Raw genomic sequence first — 12,074 nt, 5'->3', positions numbered from 1 at the left:
GTCAGCCTGGCTTGGTACCTCCTGGTGCAGGTCAGCCTGGCTTGGTACCTCCTGGTGCAGGTCAACCTGGCTTGGTAACTCCTGGTGCAGGTCAGCCGGGTTTGGTAACTCCTGGTGCAGGTCAGCCGGGCTTGGTACCTCCTGGTGCAGGTCAGACTGGCTTGGTACCTCCTGGTGCAGGTCAGCCTGGCTTGGTACCTCCTGGTGCAGGTCAGCCTGGCTTGGTACCTCCTGGTGCACGTCAACCTGGTTTGGTACCTCCTGGTGTAGGTCAGCCTGGCTTGGTAACTCCTGGTGCAGGTCAGCCTGGCTTGGTCCAACCTGGTGCATATCAACCTAGTTTGGCACAACCTGGTACAGATCAGCACACTTTGGTCCAGCCTGGTGCATATCAGTTTGAAGTGGTGCAACCTGGTATAGATCAGCATGGTTTGGCCCAATCTGGAATGGATCAGCATGGTTTGGTCCAGCCTGGTGCAGATCAGCATGGTCTGGAACAACGTGGTGCAGTTCAACCAGGTTTGGTGCAACCTGGTGCCGATCAGCATGGTTTGCTCCAACCTGGAATGGATCAGTCTGGTTTGGCACAACCTGGTACAGACCAGCGAGGTTTGGCCCAACCTGGAATGGATCAGCATGGTTTGGTACAACCTGGTGCAGACCAGTGTGCTTTGGCACAACCTGGAATGGATCGGCGTGGTTTGGTCCAACCTGGAATGGTTCAGCGTGGTTTAGTGCAACCTGGTGCATATCAGCGTGGTTTGGTCCAACGTGGAATGGATCAGCGTGGTTTGGTGCAACCTGGAATGGATCAGCAGGGTTTGGTCCAACCTGGAATGGATCAGCAGGGTTTGGTGCAACCTGGAATGGATCAGCAGGGTTTGGTGCAACCTGGTATCTATATGCCCGGCTTGGTTCAACCTGGTGCATATCCTCCTGGTTTGGTACAACCTGGTGCAGATCAGCATGGTTTAGTGAAACCTGGTGCAGATTCACGTGGTTTGTTTCAATCTGGTGTCTATCCTCGTGGTTTGGTTCAACCTGGTGCATATCCACGTGGTTTGGTGCAGCCTGGAATGGATCAGCGTGATTTGAGACAACCTGGGGCGGATCAGCAAGGCTTGATAGCACCAGGCACAGAGCTTCGTGGCTTTCCAACATTCCACGCAGATTCTCAGAGTTCTTGGTCACCACACCCATATCAGCATGGTGCGGTACCTCCTGGCAGAGAACAACATGACCAGGTGTCACCACTACTAGCCAGTGAAGGTTTGGCATCACCAGGTAAAGACCAAAGGGGTTTGGTACCACCAGAAACTTATCAGCAAGATTTGTTGCATCGTGGCACAGACCAGCATGGCCCCACACCATTAAGCACAGGTTTGGGATCTGTACACCCAGATCAACAACATTTGATACCACCTGGCCCAGGTCAGCCTCGCCGGGTAGACACAAGTGCAGATCAGCATGGCCAGGTACGTTTGGATCCAATGGATGCCTCACACCAACTTGGAGTTCCTACCCAGACTGCCCCAGGCCAAGATGTCACCTTTTTCAGGCATTCAGACTCCCTCACCCGAGTCTCATCAGAAGGGAGTGAGACCTGGTGTGAGGCCCAGAGTGATCGACGCGATTCCCTAGATAAATTGGCTCCCAGTTTCCCCATAGCGATGGAAACATTTCGTCTGATGGGAGAGCTCGTCGGCCTCTATGTGGAGCTGAAGGAGAATATGAAGGATCTGAATGAGGAGCAAGCTGGCCAAACTGATCTGGAGAAGATACAGTACCTGCTGGCGCTCATGGGTGAGTACTGCTTGCCCATGGAAGGGAGACCATTGTCTTAGTTTTGAGTTGATTTCATCCTTTCCTCCCCTTGGCCTGAACTCCTGGCTGCTGGACCTCTTCCTGAGCCCCTGAAAACAACATTTTCATTTGTAGTCATTCCAGGTTCTCCCATAGCCTTCAGGGGCCAAACAACTAGGTAGGCAAAGGGTAGAATGAAACCAGTAGGACAGAAGGAGCCTCCAAGGAGGAATGAAGCAGGTTCTTATGGCTGTGTCAGCCTCTGGACAGCAGCTGGGAAAGTGTTGGGCTGAGGGAAAGCATTGGCAGGTGGACGGGGCGAGAGAACATTGAAGAATTAAACTTAATATTTGCCCCTTCACAACTCTAGGCCCAGAGAATAATTAAGATTGTAGCTGGGTACAGTGGCTCACACCAGTAATCCCAGCACTTTGGGAGGCTGACAGGGGAGGATCACTTGAGACCAGCCAGGGAAATGGTGAGACCCCATCTCTACAAAAAAATAGAAAAATTAGCTGGGCGTGGTGGTGTAGGCTGTAGTCCCAACTACTCAGGAGGCTGAGGCAGGAAGATCACTTGAGTCCAGGAGTTTGAGGTTGCAGTGAGCTGTGATCACGTCACTGCACTCTAGCCTTGGCGACACAGTGAGACCCTGTCTGACAAAAAAATAAAAATAAATAAATAAAAGATTTTAGAGGTGAATGGAAATGGCAAGTCCATTGTCCCAAAGCCTTTTAGGATGTCAAGCATTAGGTGGATTTTCTTATGGGTTAAGGACAGTTCTGTCTTCCTCTTTCCAACCCCTCTCCCCAGTCTCCAGGAGAAGCAGGATAAAGTGATATGTCTTGTTGTTCTCTGGGGAATCTTCATTGTTATGGGGGCTAGAAATGGAAATCTAACCTCTCAGATAACAAGACCTCCATTTTCCATAGTCAAAAAGACCATACCACCTGACCTGCAAGAACAGCTGAAGACATTAAAGACTTTGACCAAAGAAGTTCGGCAGGAAAAAGCAAAAGTAAGAAAGGCAGGGTCGACCTACTTTGGCGTTTAATGCTGACAGTAGCACTTGCCATTGTATCTTGATGGGTTAGACTGTCCTTTCCCGCACATTATTATGTCACTGGATCTTGCCATCCTGTCGGGAAATGCACCTCAGATATCATGGTGTTCATTTTCTGGATCTAAAAAGTGATGCTCAAAGCTGTCAGAATTCAGCTGAGCCAAACAAGGCCTTTGCTCTTTTCACTGCACGTGGCAGCCTTCGAGCCCCGTTTATGGGGCTTTTGGGAGCCCGAGGTCATTGCAAGGGGCTGATAGACCTCCAGTCGCTCTCTCAATGCCAGCTTTCTACCTCCATGGACGGATGGCTCGGTGTCCGCGAGGACCTCGGCTCTTGTCAGAGGGGGTTGGGTTAGGATTAGGGAATAGGGGAAGCGGGAACTGGGGCCACCTGACACTCCCTTTTGTGGGGTTTGTAGCTGGACCGGTTGCAAAGGATCATGGAGGGCGAAGGGGAGCAAGAAGCGGGGAAGGAGTTGAAAAGTGGCCAGCTGAGCTTGCAGCTGGGTGTCCTCAGGTAAAGTGCCCCAGCCAGGTGCAGCTGGTCTCCTGGCATCACATACTCTCAGCCGAGGAGGTGATGGCGGCTGTTGGCTCACTCGTGCCCCTAAACTGACCACCATCTTTGACCTGGATTGTCTGCTCCTCTGGTCGCCCATGTCTAGTTCAAGGGACTAGTAGAAACTCCCCAGGTTCCCACAACAGCTCAGGACTGGGGCTTAGAAGGGCAAGAAGAAGCTCCTTAGACTGTCCCCATTTGGAGGCTGGAGGACACCACTTCCTACAGCCCCTCAGAGCTCTCTTCGCGATGCCCAGTCCCACCACCTAGAAGCCTCTCGCGCCAGCATGCTAGCCACCCACTACCAGGACAGGGCCCACGGGAGGGTGGCGCAAACCCCTCATCTGCATCCTCCCGCGCCCCTGACAGCCAGGGCTCTGCGCTGGTGAGCCGGGTCTCTGGGCTGGCCACAGAACCAGGCAGTCTCTTGTCATGCACTGCAGAGTCACTGTGGCTGACATCGAGAAGGAGCTGTCCGAGCTGAGGGAGAGCCAGGAGCGGGGCAAGGCCGCCATGGAAAATTCGGTCTCCGAAGCCTCCCTTTACCTGCAAGAGCAGGTGAGGATCTCACTTATTCAGCTCCCTTCTTGGAGTGGGCTGAAGACAGTGGGGCAGCCCTGCCCTCCCACTGCCCGTCTGAGAGCAGGCCCCTCAGTCCCACTGTGTGTGTGGAGGGATGAGGCCACTGTGTCTAGGAGTCAACCCCTTCCTGATCCAAAGCCAGCTCTGAAGCCGCAGGTGTGTGGTGATTGCAACCCCTTTGGCAAGGGAAAAGTGCCCCTTTGAGGTCTGTTTATTCCCATTAAACCTTTGTTCTCTTTTTTATTATATAATTCACATATCATAAAATTCACACTTTTAAAATAAACAAGGTAGTTTTAAGTATATTCACGAAGTTGTGCAACCATCACCACGATCTAATTCCAAAGCGTTTCATCACCCCGAAAAGAAATCCTGTACCCCTTAGCAGTCTCTCCCCATCCCCCATCCCCTGGCAACCACTCACCTGCTCTCTGTCTATGGATTTGCCTCTTCTGGATATTTCATGTGAATGGAATCATACAGCATGCCTCATGCATCTGGCTTCTTTCACTTAGCATGATGTTTTCAAGATTCATCCATGTTGTAGCATGTGTCAATACTTCATTTTATGGCTGAACAACATTCCATGTTGTGGCTGTACCACCATTTGTTTATTCATTCATCAGTTGAAGGATACTTGGGTTGTTTCTACCCTTTGACTATTATGAATAATGCTGCTATGAACATTCATGTACAAGCTCTTATGCGCGCATGTTTTCATTTCTCTTGGGTGGAATTGCTGGGTCAGAGAACCGTTTAACCATTTGAGGGACTGCCAGACTGCTTTCCCAAGTGGCTGCACCATTTTTCATTGCCACTGGCAGCGTATGAGGGTTTCAGTTCCTCCACATCCCCACCAACAACCAACACCAACACTTGTTAATTTCCTTTTTATTTTAATTTTTAATTTTTTTGGAGACAGGGTTTTGCTCTGTCTCCCAGGGTAGAATACAATGGGGCATCATCACAGCTCACTGCAACCTTAAGTTGCTGGGCTCAAGCAATCCTCCTGCCTCGGCTTCCCAGGTACCTGGGACTACAGGCATGAGCCACCACACCCGGCTAAGTTTTCTATTATTGTAGAGATGGGGTCTCGCTCTTGCTCAGGCTGGTCTTGAACTACTGGACTCAAGTGGTCCCCCCACTTTGGCCTCCCAAAGTGCTAGGATTATAGGGGTGGCCACCACTCCTGGCCAACTTCCTTAAAAAACAAAAAAAAATTATAGCCACCCTAGTGGGTGTGAAGTATCTTATTGTGGTTTTGATTTGCATTTCCCTAATGACTAATGATGCTGAGCATCTTTTCATGTGCTTTTTAGCCATTTGTATAACTTCTTTAAAGATAGACAACTAATCAAATCCTTTGTCCATTTTTTAAATTGATTTCTCTTTATTCTTGAGCTGTAAAGAGTTCTTTATATATTTCGGACACTAGACTCTTATCTGACATATGACTTGCAAATATTTTCCCCTACTCTACGGGTTGTCATTTTTTTCTTACTAGTGTTTGCCTTTACGTCTTGAATGATGCTATCCTTGGTCATTTCCCAGTAAGGGGTGTCTGCTCCTAACTGCTCACAGATGGAGCAGTTACGAAAAGCCACTATAGGCATGGCCAAGGGCATTCATGTTAGGAACCCCTTTGTGCTTTAAGCTACTTTCTGGGCTTCTCCCGAGTTGCTGGGACAGTGGTGTGCACCGCTTCATGACTCCAAGCCAACTGTCCTGCTTGAGAAGCAGTGGAGACTGTGCAAAGGTCACCTGCCAGTCCAAGCTCGCGTCTGAGCTTAGCAACCCCAGGGTCTTGATGCTCTCCCTGGAAGGGATTTGCACCACCCAGACCATGAGAGATACCTGTGGTAGTGTTAGCACTTGTCACATTCTTCTATCATTAGTTATTTACATGCTAGATGGGATGGAGCAGGTGCAAGCCCACCCTTCCCAGCCTCCATGCCCAGAGCAAGGCCTGTGTGTCATCAGGGTCCTCTCTGAGTGTCTATGGGTTGACTAACAAGCAGCAGCACTTTAGGATTTGGCTAGACGAGACAGGTTCTCACACTGGACCAAGGGGCTGGCTAGAGAAAGGTCCAGAGACCTCCCTCCTGCAAGGGCTTTGTTTGGCATGAATGTTGCACTCCCGGAAAACCCCACTTACTACGTAACAGACAGAGCGCCTGCTATGGGCCACATGCCCTGTGAGGCGCAGGATGCGGTGTCTGCCCCAGATCACAGCAGGGGAGAGGCAGAAAATACCACACTAGTAGTGCTAGCGTGGCCAGAATGTGGCTGTGACTTGCCTCACTGCCCTGCCCCCAATGTCTCTCCTGCACCCAGTTGGACAAGCTCAGGACGATCATCGAGAATATGATGGCCTCCTCCTCCACGCTGCTGTCCATGAGCATGGCCCCGCACAAGGCCCTGACGACCCTAGCTCCTGGCCAGATCGACCCTGAAGCCACCTGTCCAGCTTGCAGCCTGGATGTGAGCCACCAGGTCAGCATGCTGGTGCAGCGCTATGAGCACCTCCAGGACATGGTTAACAACCTGGCTGCCTCCCGGCCCTCCAAGAAAGCCAAGCTCCAGAGCCAGGTGAGCCTCTGCCCACCTCCCTCCTGGTGCAGCTGGACATGGCCCCGCTGGGAAGAGCTACAGCCCTGGAGGCCTGCAGACGGAGTGGCCGACATAGCTCCCCAGGAGGGGGTGTTTGGGCCTGAGGGTTAATTTTCCATGATGGAGCCCTTTAGTTAGATCCATGAAAGTCCCTGCTCCTTCCCCAGGGTCACAGCAAGGGTGGCAGCAGAGCTAGTTCTGGGGACAGGAGACTATGGGGTGGGATAGCACAGGCTGGCCAAGGGTGGAGCAGTGCCATTCACGTGCCATGGGGACACAGGCACAGCTGTAGGAGACAGCTTGCATATCAATCTCCCCAACCCCTTCCCATTCCCTCCAAAGGGCAGGCTTACTGCAGGGGTGGAGACAGCCACAAGTCCGTGAGTCCTGCCTCTTGGACTGAAGAATTCAGATTTGGCCCAGGGGAGGTGAGGAGACTAAAGCCCACGCCCCAGCTCTCAGGGGCCATGGGGCAGCGTCACTTCTGAGCCTCTATCACTCCACTGACCGCCTGCACCAGCAGGCCAGGATCCTCTGAGGCTAGTCCACGGGGATGTGGGTGACTGGTGCTCCTGTCCCGCTGGAGTGGACACACAGAAAGGGCAGAGAGCCTTCTCCACCGTTACTGGGAAATTATGGAGGCAACCAAGGAAAGCCAGGATGGGGTCTGAAGTTAGCTTGTCTGCTGGGCAATGATTTAAGGCCACCTTATCAGGGGGTGGCAATACTGTGGTGGGGGCAGGGGTCACCCCAGCAGCCTCAGAGATCCTTCCTGTCCCTCCTGCTGCAGGACGAGGAGCTGCTGGGCCACGTGCAGAGCGCCATCCTGCATGTGCAGGGCGACTGCGAGAAGCTCAACATCACGACCAGCAACCTCATCGAGGACCATCGGCAGAAGCAGAAGGACATTGACGTGAGCAGCCGGTGGGGCAGCAGGAGCGGGTGGGGGCTAGACTCTGCTGCCTGTCCTTCAGCTCCTGGCTTTTCATCTCCACCTGCTTGGCCCCCAGGTGCTGTACCAGGGTCTGGAGAAGCTCAAAAAGGAAAAGGCCAACAGGGAGCACCTGGAGATGGAGATCGACATGGTAAGTGCCAGGCCCTGGAGCCACTCTGTCCCAGGGAGGTCTCCCTGGCCATTCTTTGAGAGGCCAGGAGTGGAGGGGGCAGGAGGATCGTGGGCTCTTGGAAACCCCCGGGGGAATGGAGCCCCTCCATGGCTCTCTCCCAGGTGGGGGGCTGCCTCCTCTCTCTCCGGGCAGAAAGCTGACAAGAGTGCCCTGGCCGCCAAAGTGAGCCGCGTCCAGTTTGATGCCACCACGGAGCAGCTGAACCACATGCTGCAGGAGCTGGTGGCCAAGATGAGTGGGCAGGAGCAGGACTGGCAGAAGATGCTAGACAAGCTCCTCGTGGAGATGGACAGCAAGGTGTGGGGCAGGCGCGGGCTGGGGGCTCTCCATCGCCACAGTCCTGCCCCTGGCCCAGGACACCACCACCCTCTCTGCGGCCAGACCCCCACCTGCTGCCTTAGAGCTCACCTGTCACCCCGGACCCCGCAGCTGGACCGCCTGGAGCTGGACCCACTGAAGCAGATGCTTGAGGACCGGTGGAAGTCGCTGCGACAGCAGCTCAAAGAGCGCTCTCCGCTGTACCAGGCCGACGAGGCAGCCGCCATGCGGAGGTGAGGCCTGGCAGACCGGGAGACTGGCACACTGTGCTGGTGCGGGAAGGCGTCAGGCTGCAGTCCCAAGCAAGCGGCTCCCACTGCACACAGCTGAGCCTGCCCAGGACCATCCCGTGGTGCAGGGACAGGATTTCGGAGCTCGACTCTTCCAGCTCAGGCCCCTTCATTGCACAGGAGGAGAAAGGGAGTGCAAGTGGCATGAGGCTCTCTGGCCTTGGGTGTGCTATGCCTTTGGGTCGGGGACCGGTCCTCAGTCCCCTGAACTGAGACAGCTCTTGGGGGTCTGGCCCGTGGCGGGCTTGAATCCCAGGATTCCCATTCTTGGCCGCCAGAGGGCCCCCAAGGCTCACACAGGGCACCCTCCGGGGGGCCTCGGGAACCTGCTGGCCTTGGATGAGGACAGGCAGATGTGGGACGTGAGCCTGGGAGCAGGTGGGTTCTGGGAGCAGGGCCGGGATCTGCCACCCTGGAGGGCTGAGCGCCCAGCCTGCCTGCCCTGCAGAGGGCCAAGCCCTTCTGGGGACCCTCTGCGCAGAGTGCTCACCCTCCACCTGCACCCCTCCTAACAGGCAGCTCCTGGCACATTTCCACTGCCTCTCATGCGACCGCCCCTTGGAGACACCTCTCACCGGACAGTGAGTGCCCATGCCCGGCCCACCCGGCAGGGCTGTTCCTCCCCTGCTCCCCGCCACCCTTCCTTTCCTTCTCAGTCCTGCACCGGGGCCCAGCCTGGGTGGTCCAGAAGGTTCTGGAGGCGGGTGGAAGGTGGGGAGTAGGTGGTAGGTGGACTTGGGTGATGGGATTTCTCACACTCTGACCCACCCCTTTCCAGAATCATGCCCCTGACACCTGTGGGTCCGGGCCTGCCGGGGCACCGATCCATGCGCCCCTACACGGTGTTTGAGCTGGAGCAGGTCCGGCAGCAGAGCCGCAAGTACGGGCAGCGGGGTCCCCGGGGCAGGGCCTTGGAACGGGAAGCCGGGGCACAGACAGCTGAGTGCAACAGAGGGCAGCTCTGGGGGACAGTGTGGAGGGCCTCCTCCTCAGGGTTGGGACAGCGGGAGCCACTAAACTGATTTCTGAACTAGCTCCCAGCTCTTCCCCAGGCATGCGCGTTGGAGGAAGACCTGTCGTGAGTTATGGTGGGACGTTAACAAGGGTAGCAGCTGAGAGCTCCTCTGCTTCCCACCACCTGCCCATCCTTCAGCTGACTCAGCAACCTGGGGGTGGGGGAGGGGATGGAGGGGCGGGGCCGGCGTTGTTCAGCCTCAGGGTTGCTCAGGCCCTCCTCACCCCCTAGGGATGGGGTTCATGGGAAAGAGGACTTCAAACCTTCAAACTGCTCTTGGAGCCCTAGGGGTTCCAGGCATGCAGGGCCAGATGCCGGGGACTGGATGGGAGAGGCCAGCGGCTAAGTCGGCTCCTCCACCCCTGTGGTCAGAGGCTTTGCCCACTTGGCTCGTCTGTACTTTTCCACTGGAGGAAAACCTCTGGCACTTCATGGGGCTCAGGGCTGGCTTGGCCCACACAGGACCCTTCACAAAAAGGGGCCTGAGGCCGAAGGAAGTGGCTCGCACAAGGGCGAGGCACAGAGTGGATCTGGGCTCGGGTCCTGTCTGATCCTGGACCCACCCTGCCTCCGTCCTGCTCTGTAGCCTCAGGCTGGGCAGTGCCTTCCCTCGGGGCGACCTGGCGCAGATGGAGCGGAGCGTGGGGCGCCTGCGCTCCATGCACTCCAAGATGCTGATGGACATCGAGAAGGTGCAGATCCACTTCGGGGGCTCCGTCAAGGCCAGCAGCCAGATGATCCGTGAGCTGCTGCAGGCCCAGTGCCTCAGCTCCCCCTGCTACAAACGGTAAGGGCGCAGGCGGGCCAGGGTCCGAGGGGCACGGACTGTGCTGACTGGGCGTGGCTTCTGCCCACCCATGGCCACGGGGACACGCGCCTCACCTCGCTGCTGGCAAAAGCCCCAGGGAGACAAGGAAGCACGTGTGAGAGTGTGCATGTGTGTTGTGTGTGTGCGAGTGTACGTGTCAGTGTGTACATGTGAGCATGAGTGTGTTATGTATGTGCACGCGAGCGTGTGTGTGTGTTGTGTCGGGGTGTGCGAGTGTGCGTATGTGCTGTGTATGTGTCAGTGTATGTGTGAGCATATGTGTATATGTGTTGTCTGTGTGTGTATATGTGCATGTGTACATGTGTGTCAATCTGAGCATGTGTATGAGTGTGAGCATGAGTGTGTGTGTGAGCGTGTATGTGTATGAGTGAGTGTATTTGAGAGTGTGTGAGCATGTGAGTGTGTGGTGTGAGTATATGTGTGAGCGTGTGTGTGTGCACGAGTGTATGCATGCGCGCATGAGTGTGTGTGTGTACGTACGAGCGTGTGATTGACAGTGTGTGAATATGTGTGGTCTTCAGGGTGGTCCAGTCTTGAGGTTGCTTGGCCCACCCACCCCCGTGTCCCAGTCTGCCCTGACTCCTGCAAACCCTGCAGACAGCTGCCCGACTTCCCTCAGGCTGGCCCCACCATGGGTGGGTCCCAGGTCACGTCCCATCACAGGACAGTGTCCTTATCACAGGGTGCCGGATGACTACACCTACTCGACCGTGCCCCGGCGCTGTGGGGGCAGCCACACCCTCACCTACCCGTACCGCCGCAGCCGCCTGCAGCACCTGTCCCAGGGCCTGTGTCCTGCTGAGGAGATCCAGATTGCCATGAAGGTAGGGCCCTGCTGGGCGCCACCAGGGAGGAAGGCCCTGACATGGCTCCAGATTCCCAAGTCATTCCAGGGACACCACCAGAAGTCACCTCATCCAGCCCTCTGCCTTGAGGCAGTTTCTAATTCAGACCCAGTTAAAGCCACAGGTTCTTATCCTTTGTGGGGAAGAATCCATCCTGGCTACCTCCCAACCCAGCACTACCACTGGCCCTCAGAATGATGCCATTTCCACCTCCCTTCACTTTGTCTCTCTGCCCTGGTGCTGCCCAGAGTCCCCCAGGAGGGTTCTGAGCACTGTTTGGTGCCAGAAGTCAGGAGACAGCAGCGCTCTGCACCCAGCCTTCGTGGAGGCAGGGCCAGAGGGGAGGCTGTGTGTGCTCCAGTGGTAATGGGTGCGTGTCCACCTCTGCAGCATGACGAGGTGGATATCTTGGGCCTGGACGGACATATTTACAAGGGACGGATGGATACAAGGCTGCCAGGCATCCTGACCAAAGACAGTGAGTGTCCAGGTAGCCCAGGGGCCCCTCAGTCTCCTTGCTTGGGTCCCACAGGGATGCTATTCCCTTGGTAGGCCTGGCACTTCTTTGGGCTACCAGCCCCTGGGTGCCTTCCTCCTCTACTTCCCTGACTCCAAACGTTCAGATCTGTCCCAGAGCCACCAGGTGAATGTCTGCAGGTGGAAGACAACTGTCCAGCCTCAGCCAACCGGCCAGGATGTGGTGGCCCTGTCTTTTCTGTTTTTTTTTTTTGAGACAGAGTCTTGCTCTCTTGCCCGGGCCAGAGTGCCGTGGTGTCAGCCTAGCTCACAGCAACCCCAAACTCCTGGTCTCAAGCGATCCTTCGGCCTCAGCCTCCCGAGTAGCTAGGACTACAGGCATGTGCCACCACGCCCAGCTAATTTTATACATATACTTGCTCTGTTGCCCGGGCCAGAGTGCCGTGGTGTCAGCCTAGCTCACAGCAACCTCAAACTCCTGGTCTCAAGCGATCCTTCGGCCTCAGCCTCCCGAGTAGCTAGGACTACAGGCATGTGCCACCACGCCCAGCTAATTT

The 12,074-nt window shown here is 55.5% G+C and overlaps 1 protein-coding gene across 1 annotated transcript in view; it reads left to right on the top strand.

The window, feature by feature from the left end:
- QRICH2 (glutamine rich 2) overlaps nucleotides 1–12,074 on the top strand; it is a 37,166-nt gene that overhangs the window by 24,161 nt on the left and 931 nt on the right. Inside the window, exons 6-19 of the mRNA XM_012662243.1 lie at nucleotides 91–1,803; nucleotides 2,736–2,821; nucleotides 3,285–3,382; nucleotides 3,868–3,982; nucleotides 6,341–6,595; nucleotides 7,407–7,529; nucleotides 7,627–7,701; nucleotides 7,876–8,040; nucleotides 8,173–8,294; nucleotides 8,867–8,932; nucleotides 9,130–9,231; nucleotides 9,953–10,153; nucleotides 10,878–11,019; nucleotides 11,431–11,518. Coding sequence (XP_012517697.1) covers nucleotides 91–1,803; nucleotides 2,736–2,821; nucleotides 3,285–3,382; nucleotides 3,868–3,982; nucleotides 6,341–6,595; nucleotides 7,407–7,529; nucleotides 7,627–7,701; nucleotides 7,876–8,040; nucleotides 8,173–8,294; nucleotides 8,867–8,932; nucleotides 9,130–9,231; nucleotides 9,953–10,153; nucleotides 10,878–11,019; nucleotides 11,431–11,518 — 3,351 coding nt within the window. The remainder of the gene's footprint in view (nucleotides 1–90; nucleotides 1,804–2,735; nucleotides 2,822–3,284; nucleotides 3,383–3,867; nucleotides 3,983–6,340; nucleotides 6,596–7,406; nucleotides 7,530–7,626; nucleotides 7,702–7,875; nucleotides 8,041–8,172; nucleotides 8,295–8,866; nucleotides 8,933–9,129; nucleotides 9,232–9,952; nucleotides 10,154–10,877; nucleotides 11,020–11,430; nucleotides 11,519–12,074) is intronic.

Source organism: Propithecus coquereli, unplaced genomic scaffold, assembly GCF_000956105.1.
Source record: "Propithecus coquereli isolate 6110/MARCELLA unplaced genomic scaffold, Pcoq_1.0 Scaffold76, whole genome shotgun sequence".
NCBI lineage: Eukaryota > Metazoa > Chordata > Mammalia > Primates > Indriidae > Propithecus > Propithecus coquereli.
Note: the sequence above shows the minus strand (reverse complement) of the source record. Positions and strands in the feature narration are given on the sequence as shown.